The sequence below is a fragment of the Muscardinus avellanarius genome (assembly GCF_963383645.1).
Source record: "Muscardinus avellanarius genome assembly, chromosome: 4".
NCBI lineage: Eukaryota > Metazoa > Chordata > Mammalia > Rodentia > Gliridae > Muscardinus > Muscardinus avellanarius.
The window spans coordinates 124901528-124923392 of NC_137789.1; the positions used below are offsets into that span (position 1 = coordinate 124901528).

At 35.7% G+C, this 21865-nt stretch overlaps 1 protein-coding gene across 2 annotated transcripts in view; it reads left to right on the top strand.

Annotated features, from left to right (window-relative positions):
• The window catches only part of PCGF5 (polycomb group ring finger 5), a gene marked incomplete at both ends in the record, with an annotated part of 50168 nt that overhangs the window by 18804 nt on the left and 9499 nt on the right, over positions 1–21865 (top strand). For both annotated transcript variants that reach the window (XM_080693683.1, XM_080693684.1), the window contains 5 exons: positions 1455–1510; positions 1617–1676; positions 3626–3774; positions 14322–14420; positions 16930–17019. In XM_080693683.1, coding sequence (XP_080549809.1) covers positions 1455–1510; positions 1617–1676; positions 3626–3774; positions 14322–14420; positions 16930–17019 — 454 coding nt within the window. The remainder of the gene's footprint in view (positions 1–1454; positions 1511–1616; positions 1677–3625; positions 3775–14321; positions 14421–16929; positions 17020–21865) is intronic.

Below are 21865 nucleotides of genomic sequence, written 5' to 3' on the forward strand. Positions count from 1 at the left end.
AACTTTTAAAGAAGTTTGTTCTTGAGTTAAGTGCATGTCTTTTATTTAAAGACATTAAATTAAGAGGAAAAGAGATAAAGCCAGGCATGGTGATGCATACCTATAATCCCAGTACTTGGGAGGAGGATCATAGGTTTGAGGACAGCCTTAACAGTAGTGAGACTCTTATCAACCTAGCAAGACCTTGTTTCTAAATAAAGAATAAAATATAGGGCTGAGATGTAGCTTGGAGGTAGAAGGCCCCTGGGTTCAATCCCAAGTAACACGTGCGCATGTTCATGAGCGCGCGCGCACGCGCGCACACACACACACACACACACACACACACACACACACACACGCATTTTTACCGGGTATTATAAGTAGTCTAGAGATGATGTGAGGTATATGGGGTGATGTGCATAGGTTATATGTAACTACCACATCATTTTATACCAGGAACTTGACCATCCAAACATTTTGGTATCTGTCAGGGGTGCTGGAGTTCCTGGACCAATCCCCTACCCACAATGAGGGAAAACTCCAATTGGAAAAAGAAAAGTATTTAGGAACAAAGAAAGAACAGACAGGAAAGAAAAGAAAACAGGAAAGAAAGTTTCCAGGGGGCAATGTTAAACAGCAAATGCTGTCAAAAGTGTTGCAGAAAAATATAGGAGAAATTTTTTTAATTAAGAATTTTTTAGCTTTAATTAAAAAATTAAGCCTATTTAGTAATGGATGATTTTGAGAGTTCAAGGGGGTAAAAGAAACAAAAGATAGATATGTAACAGAAATAACCTAGATTGTGCTTCCAGATTTTTTCTAGTTAGGAAAAAGATTGAAAAACAGAAAAGATAGTGAGTTAAGCAAGTACTAACAGAAAAATAAAACAAGAAAAATTTCAAGATAAATATTTGAATTTTTATCTAGGAAGATAGGACTAACTTGTATAAATTTCTCAGAAAAGAGGAATGGAAGTCATTTCTTTTATGAGAAAGAGAGTTGTGATAGAGATTTCAAGAGTGGGCATATCAGGAGAACATGGCTCTCCTCTATACAGGGTCTTATCCTCCAGGCTTATTATCATACGAGGAGGATTCTAAGAGAAAAGACAAGCAAAAACTTGTGGTGCCTCTTGAGGCTTAGACTCAGAACTAAGCCAAGTGTCATTGTGCTACATCCTCTTGATCTAAGCAAGTTTAAAGACCAACCCATATTCTCAGGGCTGGGAAATAGACACTACCCCTTCAAGAGAAAAGGTATAGATATAAGAAGATCTGGGGTCTGGGACCATTTTTTAAATCAATCTACCACTGAGGAAGGCTAAAAATGGGTATGCTTTGGGTGCAATATAAAAGGTATGCTAAAATCACCTATGTTCTGTATTCTGTAATACATATATAAATGTCAAACTGTTCACATTTTGGCTTCAGTCTCTTCATTGTTAATGTATTCTTCCCCCTCTCCCTTTGAAGGTTGGATAACACATTGGAGGAGATTATATTTAAGCTGGTACCTGGATTACGAGAACGTAAGTTGCTCTCTAGGTTCTTGAGACTTTGTGTTTTATGAAATCAGCATTTCTAGTAAAATTTCATGATTGATTTTATGGTTTTTATACTCTTCTTTTAAATTAGAAGAACTTGAGCGTGAATCTGAATTTTGGAAGAAAAATAAGCCTCAAGAAAATGGACAAGGTAATTTTTTTTTAACATCTGTATCTAACAGCATCTTTCAAATTGGTCCACTTTTTGTTGCTTTGGTAAACCAGTATTTCTTTCGAATTCAAATTTCTCTTGAATGAAATTTGTGTACCACTATATTTGCATTATTAACTCTTTTCTTCATTATATTCTAAATAAATTTATGCAAATATGGAGTACTCCAGTTGAGGGTCATTGAAAATAGAGGAAATTGGACTTTGGGACAAAAAAAGGGAGATAAAAGAAAAAACTGGATAGATGACTGGCTACTTCTCCAATAATTTCTGGAGAGAAAGAGAAAACTGAAGTAAGAAATCACAATAACTTGCAGCTAAATAGTGAGGAGATTTTTGGTTTTATTTATTTTACAAGTTTATTTTAGTAGGAGAGGGGAACTGAGATATGGCTGAGAGCCAGATCAGATTTTGTCCTGTTCTGATATTCTGGAATGAAGTTTTTATAGGTAGATTCTGTGTCTTGGAGATTTATATGCTTACTAGAACTCATCCCAACACCTATATCAGTTGTCTACCATGGTATCTTTCTTTTCTTAGCTATAAAGGGTGTCTTTTTTCTTAGGTTATAATCTGGGATTGATTAGGAGGCTGAGACAGGAGGCTTTCAAGTTTAAGGCCAACCTTAGGGACTTAGTAAAACCCTCAGCAATTAGTGAGATCCTGTTTCAAAATAAGAAAGGAAAGGAGTGGAGCTCAGAGGTGGACCCTTCTGGGTTTAATCCCCATTACGTAACGTACGTACATATACGCACGCACACACACACACACACACAAACATACACACACACACTTCTAGTTTTGACTACTGTTAGAAGCAGTCAATCTCGGAGCTATATCCCCAGCCCTAATTCATTTTTACTTGATAACAGGGTCTCACCAGGTTGATGAGAGTCTCACTGCTTGCAAGACTATCCTCAAATCTGCGATCCTCCTGTCTCAGCCTCCCAAGTACTAGATTAATAGGGTGTGCCTCCACGTTTGGCTCACATAGTTCATTTTGCCTCTCTCTTCATTTGTTTATATATGTATTTTTACTTCATCCTTGACCCTGACCACTAGGAGGGTGGAGATGATGACCCTATAGTTCCATTATTATTCCATGAGGCCTACCTAGCACAGTGTACATCTAAACACATTTTTAAAGGTATACAAAAAAATGAATGTATCAGTAAATACAATTTCATTACTTATAGGCTACAGGTATATAGTATGTTTATTATACTTGGTATAAAGTATGCCACTTATTTTTTTTTTACTTTTTTTTTTTTTTTTGGTGGTACTGGGGTTCCTGGAAGCCCTTCTACCTCCAGGCTACACTCCCAGACCTATTTTTACATTTTTATTTGGAGACAGGGTCTCCTAAGCCAGCGCGCGTGGCTGGCTTCGAACCTGCGCGATCCTCCTGTCTTTGCCTCCCAAGTGCGGGGATTACAAGCGTGCGCCACCACGCCCAGCGCCACTTATATTTTTAATGGAGTTAAACATATTACATAGTACATACATGTTAAAAACTTATTCATTTTCCACTATCTGCTTATTTACTCTTTGCATATGTAATAATTTTAAATTTTGAGAACTTAAAGATATTTTATATTGAAAAGAAAGTACTTAATTTTTAATCTAAAGCACACAAATATATTTAATTTGAAAGTAGTTTTATGTCTTATCTGCTTCCTAACTGGTCTAATCACTTATTGCAATCATTTTTGTAACCAAATATAACTATTCCAGAACCTGTCACTTGGATATTCCAAAATGAGTCTAAAGATCATAGCCTCTTAAGTCTTGGATGGTTTTTAAAAAGTGTTTTTATTCTTTAGAAAACTTAGTATATGTTTTTAAGGTTGACTTTTGTTTTGATGAGTAATGTATTATTGCTTAACTTTAAACTTTCAGTTATATCTTAGTTTGATTTAAATTATATAGATGACACATCAAAAGTTGACAAACCTAAAGCAGATGAAGAAGGTGATGAAAATCAAGATGATAAAGACTATCATAGAAGTGACCCACAAATTGCTATTTGCCTAGATTGTTTACGAAATAATGGACAATCAGGGGATAATGTAGTAAAGGTGAGTAGACAAGTACAGTATTATTGTTTAATGATCAATAATAAACCGTTGTTAATTTGTTGAAAATTTTTCTAATGCTTCCAAATATTTGCTTTACAAGTTTTGTGAGAATAACTTAATAGAATGCCATTCTTTGACAACCTACGGACAGATGGTCAAGCAATTACTTAACACCAGGCACCTATTTTTTTTTAGCCCACAACTGTCTTGGGCCTGTACCACCATCTAGTGGTTAATTCTGAGAATCACACCCCTATTTCTCTACTTCATTTTATGCTTTCATTGAAAATTCATGTGCATCATTTCCCCCCTTTTTAAAATGTGGTAACCAATTAAAACTCGGGTTATTTTATGTCAGACAGTGACTCTAACCCTTTTACTTATCATCTTTCACGTTTTACTTTTTTGTTTTTATTTGCAACTCAATAAACTTTCTGTGTCATGTCTAATATATGTTAGGAATAATATTATGATTGGTTTAGAAGTGAAATTTGATGTTTTACCATGCTATAAAATTTTAAGTCTTTGAAGGCTATCCATTGACTTTTAGAGAGTCTCCATTTCTAATTTTGTTTCCCCTCTATATCTGCTAATTGAACCTTAAAGGATTTTTTTGTTTTTCGTTTTTTTGGTGGTACTGGAGTTCCTGGAAACCCTTCTACCTCCGGGCTTCACTCCCAGACCTATTATATTTATATTTTTGGAAACAGGGTCTCATAAGCCAACGAGGCTGGCTTCAAACCTATATAATCCTCTTGTCTCCGCCTCCCACCCATGGAATTACAAGCGTGTGCCACCACACCCGGCTATGAACCTTAAAGTATCTTAAAAACACCCTACTCTTTCTAATTCTCTTTGGTTTTTAAATGATATTACTTGAATGATATTTTCTGACTTTTTTGCTATAATCAACTAATTTTCACTATAAATGTTCCATACTTTAGCTCTTAAATAGATTTTTGTCACTTTGTCCTAGCACATTTGAGCCATTGAGAATGTTGTTTTCTCTATGTTTGTGTTTTATTCAAATGCTTATATTTATTGATTATTTTCTCTAATTTCCTTTTACTTTCTCTGAAATATTAAGGTCTGTGGGTATAATTTTTAAGTAATATATTTAATAGTCTTTTCCTACTAGGAAATGAAAAACAATTTTAACACATATTAAGTTTTCTCAGCATCTAGCAAATATATATATGGCAATTCAGTGACTATTTGTTAGGAGACATGAAAAGGCCCTAAGCTTGCACCTGTAGTTAACCTTGAAACTCTGCAGAAGCAAGAAATGAAGGTGGAGTCGTCAACAACCTGCTTGATGTGGGATGTGTGCCCCAAACACTAAGTCCCTTGGCAAATACTGGGGGACTTACTGGCTCCATATGTGTAAAGAAGTCTCTGTTCAGTTGTTAGCTGACCTCTAGACACAAATGCCTATGACCACATATTTTAGTATTCTCACTGCTATGACCCATACATCTGAAACACAAGACTTAGAGGAAGAGTAAGTTTATTTGCTCACAGTTCTGGATATTTCAGGTCTTTAGGGAATCCCAGCAGGAAGCAGAGAGGAGAGGTGAGAGCTTGTCATCAGCTGGGGAGAGAGGGAAGAGAAGGTGCAGCCAGCCAAATTGGGAAAACACTGTCCCTGACCACACCACTAGGGACCCTTCCCAGGCAGGCAGGTCCCACATCTGAACATAGCTGCATAGCTTAATACATGACCTTTGGGAGGCATTTTAAATCCAAACCATGATGCCACATATGGTAAAAAATATAGACATTACAGAATTCATTTAGGAAAGTTATTAAATAACAAAAACAATGATCAAACAATAACAAACACTGAGGGTGTTATGACATTATACTACTTAAAATGCCCATTATGGCTCATTCACATGGGAAGAGGCAATCAATAGAAACTGTCCCTGAGGTTGCTCAGACATTATACTTTCTAAGCAGAATTTTAAGTCAACTATTGAGAACTAAAATTATGTTTTAAGCCAACTATTAGGAACTAAAATTATGTTTACACACCTAACTGAAAGTAAAAAATGGTTTTACCAAATATAGACTATCAATAAATAGATATTTTTAATTTTTTAATTTTTTTTATTGGTGCACTGTATTCATACATCATAATGGGATAAAAAACTTGTGTATACATACATGCACATATCACCCAGTTAGCCCCTACCCAAACCACACACCATTCCCTCCCCATCGCTCCTTCCCATGCTTGGCTTAGTGGTTGACATCTAATATTATAGCAATTTATCTAAAATTAACAATGGTAATCTCACATAACAGATTCATTTGTCTGATATCAAGCTTTTGATGACTTAGAGATAACATTTCAGTATTTCTTTTTGTTTTCTTTCTTACCAAAGGATATTTTTTTCTTTAAGGAGAAACTATCATACATCTATTTATTTATTTTTCAGAAAAAATCTTTCCTAATGTGCAATATGAACTCTAAATACCCAAAACAATCTCGAGAAAGAACAAAGTTAGAAGATGTACATTTTCTGACTTCAAACCTCATAAAGCTACAATAATTGAAACAGTGTAGTACTGCTATAAAGGCAGATATATAAACCAGTGGAGTAAAATAAAAAGCCTAGAAATAAATTCTTACATATATGTTCAAGTTATTTTTGACAAGGTTTCCAAGAATATTTGGTGAAGGAAATAATAATCCTTTCACTAAATATTGTTGAAAAATAATAATTACATGAAAAAGAATAAAATTGGACCCTTACCTAACCCCATATACAAATATTAACTCAAAATACATAAAAGACCTAAATGTAAATCTTAAGACCATAAACTTTTAGAAGAAAACCTGGGTCGTAAAACTTCACAACATTGAAATTGGCAGTGATTTCTTGGATATGATTTGAAAGGCACAGGCAACAACAGAATAAAACAAACTTCCTAAAAAATAAAAAAATTGCATATCCAAATACAATGTAAACAGAGTTAAAAGTTACTGATAAAATGGGATAAAATATTTCCAAATTCTATATCTGAAGGTATATTAATATTCCAGATGGAAATCCTAAAAATTAGCAACAATAAAAGCAAACAATACAATTTAGAAATAGGTAAAAGACTAAAATAAATAATGACTCTCCAAAGATAACCAATCTTAGTTGTCTGCTGGATGGAAAATCTAGTTTCTCTGGTTCTGGTGTGTATTACCTATTTCTTCTTTGTAGTTAATCTCTGAGTATTTTCTCTAGCGCTGGTTTTGAAGACATAAATTCCTTCAGTTTTTGTTTGTCATGGAAACTTCTTATTTCCCCATCTAATTTGATAGATAGTTTTGCTGGGTAGAAAATTTTTGGCTGGAAGTTGTTTTCTTTCAGAGTTTGGAATATGTTACTCCCCACCCTTCTGGCTTTCATGACTTGGTTTGAGAAGTCTGGAGTGATTCTAATTGGTTTGCCTCTGAATGTCACTTGGTCTTTTGTTTTTGTTGCCTTTAAGATTCTCTGCTTGGCTTCCACATTGGTCATTTTGACAATTATATGGCGTGGGGAACCTCTTCTCTGATCCTGCCTAAAGTTCTATACGTTCCCTGGACCTGTGTATCGACCTCTTGCTCTATGTAAATTTTTCTGCTATTATTTCTTTGAAAAGATTATTGATCCCTTTGGTTTCACCTTCTTTTCCTTCCTCTATTCCGATTATTCTTAGGTTAGCTCTCTTAAAATGGTCCCATATTTCTTCAATGTCAGATTCCTGCTGTCTGATTTTTTTTTCTACGTTATAAATAATGTGTTCGTTTTTTGAGTGATCTTCTTCTAGGAGCAAGATTCTATTCTCTATGTGGTCTAATCGATTGTTTATACTTTGAATTGAGGCCTTTACCTCAATGATTGCATCCTTTATCTCTTTTAGACTCTCTAAATTCTTTTCGAAGGTCCTGTATTATTTCTACAGTTATATTCCTGATTTGATCTTCTGGACATCTTTTGTGTTATCAGGTTCTGATAATATGGGATTGTGGGCATTCATTGCTCTATTGTTGTTCCTCATTCCCATGATTTCAGAATGTTGTGCCTTCCCTGGGTCACTACGACTTCACTTAGAGTGTTCTGGATCTCGAGTCTGTGGTAATCTCAGCCGCCACTACTTCTTTACTGGGTTGTATGGCAAAGTCTCAGACCCAGGGAGTTAATTGTGGCTGCGCAAGACCTTAGGGGTGCCGGGCTGGGTGTTTTCCCACAGGGAGCTGCGACTAGGTTGTAGTCTCTCTGCCACCACTACTCCTTCACTGGATTGGACTGCAAAATCTCAGACCCAAGGAGATTATCAAAGCTGCACAAGTCCCTGGGAGTGCAGTATAGGGATTTCTCCTTTAGGGGCCGCAATTTCACTCACGATTATTATAGGTGCTGATCAGGAGCTGTTGGAGGGCGTGGTGAACTTGCTGTCACTGCTGGCAATATGGCTCCAGGGCCACGCCCTCAGCCATGAGGCTGGCGCTGCTGGCAATATGGCGCCGCTGTCACGCCCTCGGCCGTGAGGCAGGCATATTTTTTTTCTGGTTTTGAGTCCCTGGAAGGCGTGATGAGCTTGGCCATTGGAAGTTTTAGACGTTCTTTGCACTGAAAGAACTGCTGAATTACACCCGAATGATCCGCAGCTGCTCACTTCAGCTCCTTGTTTACCTTTCCTCTCTGGAGCCTGGTGCTGTGAGGGAAGATGGTGCCAGTTCAGCTCTGCTGCTGCATTGCGAGCTTCATTTCTTTTCTGGTCTCTGGTTGTTCTAGTCTTTTTTTCTCTATCCCTTGTGTTTACATTTTTTTTATTTCTCTGTTGCTAGTGTTTTCTGGCTATGAAAAGCACTTATTTTGTGGCAACAGAGATCGAGTTTTAGCAGGACTCGTAAATGCTGCTTTTCTCGGTCTCCATCTTCCCAGAAGTCCACAATAAATAGATATTATTTTTAAAATATTCTGGAGTTGAAAAAAAAACCAAACTGAAGGTATAAGAGTTAGACATATATGAAGTTCAACTCCCTGTATGATAAATATAAATAAATTAATATCTAGACACATACTCAAACTTGAAAGACAAAGAAAATCTGGAAAGTAATAGGATAGGTTTGAGTCATTATGATAAGGGATCCTCAATAAGATTAATAACTGATTTTTCATCAGAAGCTATGAAAACTAGAAGGCAATAAGGTGATAATATGTACAGATCAAAATCACATTAGATCCCATTTCACACTTACAGCTGTAATTTAAAAAAGAAAAGAATAGCCAGGCACAGGGTGCATGCCTGTAATCCCATTCCTTGGGAGGCTGAAATAGGAGGATCATAGGTTTGAAACTAGCCTCAGCAATTCAGTGAGGCTTGCATCGACTTAGCAAGACACTATTTCCAAATTTAAAAAAAATAGGTCTGGGAATATAGCTCAGAAATGTATAATACCCCTGGATTCAATCCCTACCACCACAAATATAATAATAATGATGATGATGAAAATAATAATAATAAATGATAGGAAGAAGACTATGATGAAACTGGAAGCCAGAAGTGGTGGTGTACACTTGTAATCCCAGTACTTGGCAAGAGGATTTCAGGTTCACGGCCAGCTGCAGCAACTTAGACCCTCTGCAACTTAGACCCTGTTTCAAAATAAAGAATAAAATAGGGCTGGGTGTGTAACTCAGAGATAGATTGCTTCTGGGTCCAATTCCCAGTGCCACAAAAAATAATTGGAGCCCTCATATATTGGTGAAATGAATCAGCCACAGTAGAAAACAATTTAGCAGTTCCTCAAAAAGTTAAGTATACCAAGTGTTGTGTGCATCTATGTTTCTATCACTCTGAACCTCATTATGATGGATTTTTTTTTTTTTTCTGTACTGGCAATTGAACCCAGAGGCATTCTACTTCCCAGGTACACCTGCAGCCCTATTTTTTATTCTTTATTTTGAAACAGGATTTCAGTAAATTGTGGAGGGCCTCACTAAGTAATTGAGACTGGCCAAGAACCCAGATTTTCCTATCTCAGCCTCTGAAGTACTGGGATTACAAGCACACACCACCATACCCGGCTATGATGGATAATTTTAACATACCAACAAAGGTGTATTAAAAATAATAGATTTACTGTGTGACCTAACAATTCTACTCCTAAGTATATCATCGTATATGACAATTTAACATATATTATACAAAATCTGTGTGTATAAAATGTGCATTCACTACAGTATTATACATAAGAGCCAGAAAACATTCAAGTGATCAATGGATGACATCATACGGGATGAACCAATATTGTTGAGCTGTAAATTAGAATGCAATATCCATAAATGATGCTACAAACATAACTGAACCTTGAAAATATGTGCTAAGTGAAAGAAAGCCAGACATAAAAAGACACATACTGTTTTAAGTATATTTATTTGAAATACCTGGACTCAGCAACTTTGTAGAGACAGAAAGCAGACACTTAAGGAGGAAGAGGAATGGGGAGTGACTGCTTATGGATAAAAGGTTTCTTTTGGGGATGAATAAAATGTTTTAGAATTAAAAAGTAATGGTTGCACAAATTCTTGAATATCATAAAGACTACTAAACTGTATACTTTAAATGATGACTTTATGGTATTTGGATTATATTTTAACTTTTTTTTTTTGGGGGGGGGTGTGGTACTGAGGTTCCTGGAAACCCTTCTACCTCTGGGCTACACTCCCAGACACCTATTTTTTATATTTTTATTTGGAAACAGGGTCTCTTGGGCCAGTGCGGCTGGCTTCGAACCTTAGTGATCCTCCTGTCTCCTCCCAAGCACGGGGATTACAAGCATGCACCACCATTCCCGGCTATATTTTAATTTTTAACTTTTTTTTGGGGGGGGGTTTCCTAGAAGCCCTTCTACCTCCGGGCTACACTCCCAGACCTATTTTTACATTTTTATTTGGAAACAGGGTCTCCTAAGCCAGCGCACGCGGCTGGCTTCGAACCTGCGCGATCCTCCTGTCTCTGCCTCCCAAGCGCGGGGATTACAAGCGTGCGCCACCACACCTGACTAACTTTTATTTTTTAAGGATATTTTTATTGGGGCATTATAGCCTCATGTCATATGTAGTTCAGAGTGATAGGGACACACATGCACACAGCACTTGGTGAGCTTCCCCCTGGCTCTTTCCCCACTCATGCCCCTCTCCATATATGATACTGAGATTGGCATTGGTAATTTTACATATGTGCCTAACATCAGTGGAAGTGTTCCTTCATTCTCTCTCCCCACCACCCTCTGCTAGTCCACCTCTATCAATCCACAGGGGTTTTTCCTCCATAATCTAAAGTCCTTCTTGTATCCCAGTTATTTCATATGAGGCTTCCACATATTGAAGAAAATATTGACCCTTTACTTTCTGTGACTGACTAATCTCACTTAACTTAATGTTATCCAGGTTTTCCTGCAAATTACCTAATTTTGTTCTTCTGTATTGATGAGTACAGTTCCACTGTGTGTATATCTCATGCATATGTATGTTTGTAGCAGCAGAATTCACAATAGATAAAATGTGGAGCCGGGCGTGGTGGCGCACGCTTGTAATCCCTGCGCTTGGGAGGCAGAGACAGGAGGATCGCGCAGGTTCGAAGCCAGCTGCGCGCACTGGCTTAGGAGACCCTGTTTCCAAAATGAAAATGTAAAAATAGGTCTGGGAGTGTAGCCCAGAGGTAGAAGGGCTTCCAGGAACCCCAGTACCACCACCAAAAAAAAAAAAAAAAATGTGGAACCAACCTAGTTTTCATCAACAGAAGATTGGATTATATTTCTTTTTTTCTTTTTTTTTTTTTTTTTTTTTTGGTGGTACTGGGGTCCCTGGAAATCCTTCTACCTTCAGGCTACACTCCTAGACCTATTTTTATACTTTTTTTATTTGGAAACAGGGTCTCTAAAGCCAGCATGGCTGGCTTCAAACCTAAGTGATCCTCCTGTCTCTGCCTCCTAAGCACGGGGATTACAAGCATGTGCCACCACGCCCGTTTATTTTGAGCTTGTACATTGGCTGGTAGAGATACAGACCATAACATTCTGAAATTTTAAGAAAAACATCAAAAGGGGTCTAAAACACAGAAACTCAAGGATTATTATTATAAATACTTAGAATTTGTTGAATTTGCTCCTAAAAGAACTGGAAGCCCATCTAACTTGCACTAAAGACTACTATCTAATTTCAGATTTAGTCTTTTAACTCTTAAAAAAACAAAAGGATAAATGGTTTAAAAATTAAAAGCTTCTAGGACAACCAATTTAGAAGCAGAAAGGAGACTTGTTTGTTTGTTTGTTTGTTGTGGGTCTGGGGATGGAACCCAGGGGCATTCAACCTCCGAGCTATACCCCCTGCCCTATTTTTTATTCTTTATTTTGAAACCGGGTCTCACTGAGTTGCAAAGGGCCTCACTAAGTAGCTAAGGCTCTCCGTGAACCCCGATCCTCCGGTCTCAGCCTCCCAAATGCTGGGATTACAAGCGTGTGCCACCATGCCCAGCTAGAAAGGAGATGTTTTTTAATTCTTTATTTTCTAACTTGAGTTGGAAGGAATAGAATAGAAGGCAAGGATGTTGTACCATGGAAAAGGAAGGTTACATTGTTGGAACACAGAACAGTCTTTTTCCACTTTATATTTCTTAAAATATGCAATTGTTCCTAATGTTAATCACCTCTGGACACTTGAGCAGGGCTAAGATAAGCATATACCACTCCCATAACAATCTCTCTTCAACTCCAGTGGGTAGCACAAATGTTTTCGTTTTCCGTCTGTGATATAAAACAAAAATGATGGGGAAGAAGCACGGCTCTAAGTGTTTCTGGAGAGAGAAAGTGCTTAACCATTATATTTTTGTTATTTAGATACTTATACATCAACTTTTAAATAACCCAGGTTGGAATTTTGTTAGATTTATGTAAATTTATTGAATTATAATTTTTTTTTTTTTTTTGGTGGTACTGGGGTTCCTGGAAGCCCTTCTTCCTCCGGGCTACACTCCCAGACCTATTTTATATTTTTGAAACAGGGTCTCTTACGCCAGCGCCGCTGGCTTCGAACCTGCGCGATCCTCCTGTCTCCGCCTCCCAAGCGCGGGGATTACAAGCGTGCGCCACCACGCCCGGCTGAATTATAAATTTTATAAGCAAGCTTTTTCCATGTTTTAAAAATATTGCCTTAACTCTTCTGCTAGCTCTATAGTTATTAATGATTTCTGCAAGATTGATTAGTGATGTCAAAGTCATTTCTAGAGGTTCTTCTGCAGATTAAATTACATTCGAAGGGTCTGCCAGTTCCTTCATATTCTCTGACTTTACTGGGATGTGTAAAAGTGTACTAATTATTCTTTAGAAGCTGTTTAAAATGGAAAGAAAATAGACCAGAAAGCTTAGGAAAGTTGAGATGATATGAACAGATGAGAGAGAGGATGGACTTAGATTTCATCCCTTTTCTTCATGCTATCTAGAATATTAGTCTTCCCATTTGAAATAGGTAGAATACGTTTTGCTTTAGATATAACTTTTGACTTCTGGGGGTTTTTTTCTTATGTATACTTCACCATTTGAATTGTGAACAAGTGTCATTTGCCGGTTTCTTTCTGTTTTCCCCAGGAAACATATTTTGCTAGGAAATTTACATTAACTGTGAATAGTCCTACTTTTGATTTAGTGAACTTAACATTAAGATATTGTTCCAGATGTTGTCTCAATTTGCTGTACATACAAGTAGGAGTAACATATCTTTAATATTTAATTATTGTTTTTGTTTCAGTATTCAGATAGCTTTTCATATTGTGGAATTCAGTTTTATTTTATATATTGGTTCATATGTTTATCATGTTTACAACCTCATTTTGTTTCATTTTTAGTTTGTGTCCATTCTAGGTTATTCTTGTATGTTAGAGATGCTCAAGCTTAAAGAGTGGATTAGTACCACTCTCCAGATTTACAAATGAGACACATCAAGGCATACTCAACATTACTTTTCCAGTAAAGTACCACTATAGCCCATCAGAGAGGCACGGTTTTCTGCAACCCAAAATCTATACTCTGCAGCTTTTGGTTGTTGAAGCATGTTGTATCCTAACTGACTTCTCTCTGTTGTACTGTACTGATCCTCAGAGCTCCATTTGAAATCACTGCTATATCTGAAACTAAAGTTATGACATCATGCTTAGAAAATGCCCCAAATGCCCTCAGAATTGATATTGTATAAATATATTTACATGCCTTTTTTGACCTTTTTTGTTATCTTTACCTAACTCATAATGTTTTTTGTCTAAAATGCCTTAGAGATAAGCATATTATCTATTTGGCAGAATTTTGTTAGTAATGTAATGCATTCTTGAAGAATGTCATGTAAGTATACAAAAGTTAGAAACATTTTACTTGTAAGTACTAAAGAGGTATAAGGTGAAATATTCTCACAATACATTTTTCACATACTCAAATTGATAGCAAAAATGTACCTATAGTTTCATTAAAAGTAAAGTAGAATGCTTTAATTAGCTATTTTTATTTCCAGGGTCTAATGAAGAAATTCATTCGATGTTCTACACGTGTAACTGTAGGAACTATTAAAAAATTTCTTAGTTTAAAACTAAAACTTCCAAGTTCTTATGAGGTAAGTTAAATAATATCTAACCTTGCTTGGTTTGAAAATTCTAATCTGAATCAAAATTCTAAGAAAAGAACTGAAAATTAAGAATATATTCAGATTTATTTGTGTGGAAATTTCAGTTTTCATATAAAATTATTTTTAGAATATAGTATTCTGTTTATGTAATCTATATCTTATTACTTAACATATCCTGAATAATTTGCAAAACTAATGTTTTGTAATTAGAGGAGATAGTTGAAGAACTTAACATTAAGGACTCCCAAAATTAATATCCTAGCTAAATGAATTATTTTTCTTTTGACAACACACTTTAAGAATTTTATTTATCTGAGACCTTTGAAATCTATCATTACAAATTCTCTATGAACTTCTTCAGAATGTAAAATATTTTCTTTTTATCAAAGAGGATTTCACAAATAATGTTCATATAATTCCATGTATGCAGAAATCATATTGTTTAATACTAGGTAAAACCAACATAATGCATCTGCACAAATGTAATTTACCAGTTTGTTTATAAGAGAGGCAAATTGTCCTCCTCTTGATCACAGCTAGCTTATAATGTGTTCAATGTTCTATTAATTTCCTCTCTCCCTTTCTTGGATTCTAACAGTAGCAACTAAAAACGTAAAGAACAGGACTATTTTCCTGTATAAATGAACACATCAATGGAACCGTATCTTTTCTGGCTTATCTGCAATAATATTAATATCATAAAGAATCAAAAAGGGAAACACTTCAGTGTACATGATATATGTACATAAATTTATCAGCACCAATCACAAGTGTCCTGGGGAAGGGTGTACCAAGTAGTGCTGTGTGCATGTATGTCTCTAGTACTCTGAACTTCATCATGATGTATAATTACAATACACCAATGAAAAACTTTTTTTAAAAAAATGTCATCATAAGAGAAACAAATTGTGACAGGATTTTAACACAAGCATCGATAGCTATGAATTCTATATTTTGAAGAAGCCTCTGATTCTTAATTGAAAGTTTCTCTCAGAGGACTAATTAGTCGGGGTTAAATATTTTGTTATGGTTTAGTTCAATAAATATAAAAAGAAAAATTCCAGAGACATCAACCTTCATATTAGAAAAAATCATGAAAGTATCTAAGCTCAATATATTTGGTAAAGGTAAAAGATAACAATTTATAGATACAACTACAGTGGAAAACAATGAGATTGTTTTTATGATTTGGATTTTGTAATTTTTTTGCATATTAACATTTACAGGTTTATTTCCTTTTAAGTCTGATTCATTATATTTCTCTGTAGAAAAGGATAGAAGAAGAGACTCAATCCACTGATAGCTCCTTATATATTCCAATCAATGGACTTTGCCTATTGTCTTTTGGGAATATGGAATGGTCTCCCATTATTTTGGTCTCCCTATCCCAACATGTAGGGAGATAATTTAATGAAATACCTGACAGCAAAAGTTTCTATAACACATTGCTAATTGTGGCAGGATAGTTTAGTTGTTTAATGGTAACAAAGACAGTATACTTGATTAGTTATAGCATCCTATGTAAGTCTCTTAACTGTAGTACTTACGATTTTATAGGCAAGATAAAGAAAAGGAGACTACTTTGTTCTTTTAAGAGATAATAAAATGTCTAAAAATTTTTGAAGTTTATATGTCACCATAAATCATCAGATTATCAATAATTTAGTTTCATATGTCTAATATAATCAGGATTCATTTTAGACTTAAAATCCAAAACTGTAATCTCTGTCTAGCCAGACAGAATTTTTAAAAACTTATTCTTTTTCTTCCTATCCACGCTTCAAATGAAATCTTAGCAGTTCTTTCAACAGCTAGAAAACTGAGATGTTATTTTGGTTAAGGGGATCTATGATAAACATTTGTTTATGTTTTGTCAGTTGAGTGAACCATAGCTAGAGTACCTATGGATTTGCAGAGGTTCCGAAGACCTATGGCAAAAGTGAGCATTTATAATTAAAACTCTTTTTTAATATTTTACACCTGGTAAGAAGAAGATCCTATAAGCACTGGGCAAGTTACCAACCAAATAAACCAGAGATCCCTGGAGTACATAGACCTGTGCGATAGCCCCCAATGTTATATCAACGAGTTATAAGTGATTACTAGAAATTTTCAAATATCTCAAAGGCGCCATAAATAATCATATCTACATTTCTTGCCTTTTTTGAGCCTGAACTAATGAGAAGAAAATAACCCCCTTGAATCTTGGGATGTTCTCAGAGATGAATTCAGAAGCCAAAGGAGCTATGAGGGAGGATCTGTGATAGCGAGCAATACTAGAAATATGTCTAAAAGCCTCTAAGGTTACTCAGAGACTAAGAAAGTTTACATCACTCTAAAAATTTTGTGTAGGAACTTGTGATATAGGTATGTGAGATAAGAATAAATAGTTCTTTGTGTTACTACATTTATAACTGAATCTTGGAATTTTAAAAATGTATAAAATACTTATTAATTCAAAATTATTTGTTAACATATCTAATTATTCTTTTTAAAGCTGGATGTGCTGTGCAATGGTGAAATTATGGGGAAGGATCATACTATGGAATTCATCTATATGACAAGATGGCGACTAAGAGGAGAAAACGTAAATTGCTTTTATATTTACCTATGTGTATATTTAGCTATGTACACTATTATGTTATTCAACTTTAACATTACTTAGGAATTTTTTAAAATGTCTTGGGAAGGACAAGAAACTGGTTCCTCTTGTTTCTCCTAGCACTCTGAAAATTGGTTCAAGTCTTTGTTAAATGTGATTTCAGTTTTTAAGGTGAGTTTAAAATTCCATTTTACTATGCTCAGGATTCTGCTAAGCTCAAGACAGAGAAGATGGCATATATTTTTTAAAGTTTAGTAACTAATAGGAACTTCTAAGTATACAGAGTGGGAGTGGAGAAGACTTAAATTCTACCCCTACTAGTACAAAATGGCCAATAAGAGAATTTATTTTGTGTTGTGGTAGAAGGGACATATGGAGCAGAATCCAAACAATCTTTTTTCAGGTACCTCCTTTACATTCAAAGTATGAAATCAGGCCTAAGGGTAAGTGAGTTTACGATTGTTTCTGAAACCAGAATTAGATTATTGTGTATTAGGCCTTGGGCAAAATGTGAGAAATTATTCAAAGGAGAAATCCTAAGAAAACCCAAACAGAGAATTTGTATTTTGAACTGTGTCTTTGATTAGACTTAATTCTATGTTTGAGTACACTTGGGTTATAAGAAACATGAGCTATTAGGGAAATTTGAGGCACTAAGGAATATAAGGCCAATATATGGGCGTGTAGGATACTGCTGTAATGCTACCAGAAATACTCTTCATGCTTTGAGTGTATGAATAAACCTTATTTATGACTGATTAGAAAGTTGGATCAGGTAACTTCCAAGGTTGCCTTTCAGACACTTAGATTCAGTGGTGGTCATATGTACTGTAAAATTAATATGTCATACTTTTCATCTTTGAATAATATTTCTATTCTGTAAACTAGGTTTTTATTATTTTTTATAATAATGTAAATTTATTATGAAATATAACACAAACTTTAAAATGTTAAATCACCCAAGATAGGTAATGTAGAACCCAGATATATTTAGAATCAGATATAATATCATGTTTCAATAGTTAAAAAGCATACTCACAGCTGGGCATGGTGGTGCACATTTGTAACCCCAGTACTTGGGAGGCTAAATCAGGAGGATTGCAAATTCGAACCCAGCCTCATCTCTACTTAGTGAGGCGCTCTGCAACTCAGTGAGACCCTGTTTCAAAGTGAAGAATAAAAAGTAGGGCTGGAGATGTAGCTCAGAGGTAGAACGCCCCTGGGTTTCATCTCCAGTACCACAAAAATAAATGAGTAAATAAATAAATAGCATACTTACATTGAATGAAAACATCTTTGGAACTTTTATAAAAATAAACTTCAAAAATTCATTTTCAGTGCTATTCAGTGTATAAGATACTTGGCTATTTTTTCAGAAGAAATATCTTGATATGATACAATAATAAAGCATCTAGCTTTTTAAATCAGATTTTTTTTTTCTATTTGAGTTCCACATGCTATAAAGCCTTTTTTTTTTTTTTTTTTTTTTTTTTTATGAGACTGTTCTAGCCACTAGCAAAGAGTTCAAGACCAGGAAGAAAAAATTACATTTTTTTCACTAATATAAGTCACTAGCTAGTAGTGTGACTTTAAAGAACTCATCAAGCTGGGCGTGGTGGCGCACGCTTGTAATCCCCACACTTGGGAGGCAGAGACAGGAGGATCGCACAGGTTCGAAGCCAGCCGCCCTGGCTTAAGAGATCCTGTTTCCAAATAAAAATATAAAATAGGTCTGGGAGTGTAGCCTGGAGGTAGAAGGGCTTCCAGGAACCCTTGTACCACCAAAAAAATTTTAAAAATAAAAAAGTAAAGAACTCATCAAACCTCTTTAGAGTTTTTTTTTTTTCCATTTAATTGCTGTTTTATTTGGTAAACAATACTTGCCTTTCTGTGACATCTTACAGGATCTTTAAAAGGTTGTATATACATTTCTCTTATTTAATATTTACAACCCAGATGTTTTAGGTACCAGGTACAGATTGAAGAGAGAGTAAATTCTCTTAGCCAGTATTGTTGGAAAGTGAATATTATGATAGTCACTTGATATTACACATAATATTAATGTTGTATTGGATGTAATTTAAGCTCTCCTTGGTAGTTCAGTGGGCATCTCGGTGTGTTAGTGCTGATATTCATCATTACATATAGATTTGACTGAATATTAAAAGCTTTGTTAAGTGGGTATCACTATGAAACCTGTGCAAGTGCTCACCTGTCCTTCACAAGATTCCTGCCAAAAGTCACCTACACTGCCAGTTATTTTAGTGCCAAAGCATGAAAGAGCTAACTCATGGAAATTTCTTATTAATAGACTATCATTTAAATCAGTCTCTACTATAATGACATTTCTGATTACACATTTCTAAATAGCTTACATTCTTGGGCTGTTTGTGGCATGTTTTAATAAAATTCTAAAAAGTGGTTCAGTACCATGATTTATCTAAATAAAAATTCACTGCCTTTTACATTTAGTGCAACAGTAATATAATTAGCCCATTTCACATTTTTTGGCATGACAAATCCTGGGTTTTTTGTTTTGTTTTGTTTTTTGTTTTTTTTTGTTTTTTGTTGTTGTTATTCTCCTCTAAACCTGTGTCTCCCTCAGTCTTCATAACCTCTGTAGTTTTTCTGGCTCACAGTGCTACAGCCTCACGGACTCTGTGCCTGCTTGTATTGCCTTCTCACACACATGTCCATCCTACTTGCCCCTTCACACACATACACCCTCTCACTTTACTCACCTCTGACCTTCCTCAGAATGACAACCCCCCTCTTCTGTATCATTCCTAATTCCTTTACATGCCTTACCATTCTCTATAGCATTTTGTATCCAGCAGCATTTTTACAGCCATAATCTAAAGATCTGACCACATAACTTAAAGGAAAGAAAATTTATTTTCTTAGGGTTTGGGGCTCAGTCCATGTGAAGCTGGGGGACCACAGTTCTCAGAGCATGGGAAGGAGCCTGAGGGCTGTGATCTTTACATCACAGAGGATGGGAGGGGGGGAGGGAGAGAGAGAGGGAGAGGGAGAGAAGGAAGGAGGGAGAGAGAGAGAGAGTGTACGTGTACATGCAGGGACCCGTGCACACACAGAGCAAGCAAGAGAGGAGGTAGAGGAGAAACCCTTTATATAATCCCCAGGGACACACTTTCAGCCACATCCTACTGGCCAACCAGATACCACCCAGGTAAATTCATTACAATGGATTTATACACTTCTGGGATTACAACCTTCATAATGCAATTACATCAGCTCCAAACATTAAGTGAGCTCTTTAGGGGACATTTTATATATAACTATAACACATTTTATACCACCTGATCTATTGTGCCTCTTATTCATGTGATTATTACTTGTCCCCCTAGTACTTTTTTATATTAAACATTTTAGTCCATTTGGGATGGATTTATTTTCACACGCACATATTCACGACAAGGTTTCAATCTAATTTATTCTGAAGTTTTCTTAATCAGAAATACAATTTATTGAATAATATATACCTTACCTCATTATTTTTAGATGCCATCAGGTATCTGCACCTTGTGTATGTATGTGTGTGAGTATACAAGTGGGGATGTGGGGATGCGAGGAGGTATTCCTAGACATTCTTTTATTTTGAGCAGGTTTTATTCTGAACCAGCATTACACATTATATAGCTTATAAAACTCTAATCACAAAGTACCTGTCTAAACCCGTTTTAGAAAATCACTCATGTTCTTTGGGATAAATTTGGTTAGAGTTAAAACTAATATGTGTTATAAAACAATAGTTGGGCCTTCTAGATTGCTTTATGATATATATTAGTACCTTTTAGAGCAAAAGACCATGTTATTTTTTAAGTGTGTTGGCTAGTTTTACTCATTTATTCTTCCACATGAGCCTTTGAGTGGCATTGTGATTGGCATTGAGTTATATTTCTAGATTGCTTTGGCTGCACTTGGCATCTTTGTAGTTTTTTCATTCTGTTCAGTGCTGTGAGGTATCTTCTTACATTCTCTACTCTTCATCTGTGTGTCCGAGAAAATCTGTAGTTTTCTTTCCTCTTTATATAGAATACTATCTTCTAAGTCTCTTGCCTTAGTCAAGGCTACTCCATATTTAGATCACCTTTTACTTTGCCTTCTTAGCCTCCTAGAATCCCAACAAAATTAATTTTGCCTCTAGTTCTTGAGCTTCCTAGAAACCTTGGGCCCTGACCCAGACCTACTGAGTCAGAATCTATAGTTTACCTCATGTTCCTGTATCGTATAACTTCTGGGACACTGTTTTCTTTTATCCTGGAGTAGTTCTACCTCAGGCTTAGCCCCTTTTCTTTGGTCTCTGCCTTTTCTGGACTCTTATTTCTGTAGTGATGTGTTTTTGAAAATTTTTTTTTTACCTTTAGAAATCAAACATTTGCTGAAACTTAGCTAGCCTTAGAAATTTTTCAGTTCATAGCAATATTGCCACTTCAAGATGTACTCAAGGTGGTATTGATCTTCTGTTTCGTAGTGGGAAAAGTTTTTCCTTAAAAAAATAAGTAGTGCCTCTCAAGATTTAATGAAAATACAAATCATCTGGGTATCTGGGTAAATTATACATTCTGACTCAGTTGGTCTGGGTCAGGGCCCAAGGTTTCCAGGAAGCTCCCAAGAGATATCAGTACATCTGATCTTTGGAACATCCTGTGAGTAATAGAGTTTTAGGGTACAAGATCTGAAACTACTGGCCTGGCCTGTGGTTTCCACATTTATAAATTGAGGGCATGGAATTATAGTCATATTATAGTTTGGAAGGAACTCAGTCATCTAATGTCATTTTTAGTCTGATACTTGCATCCTTTTCATC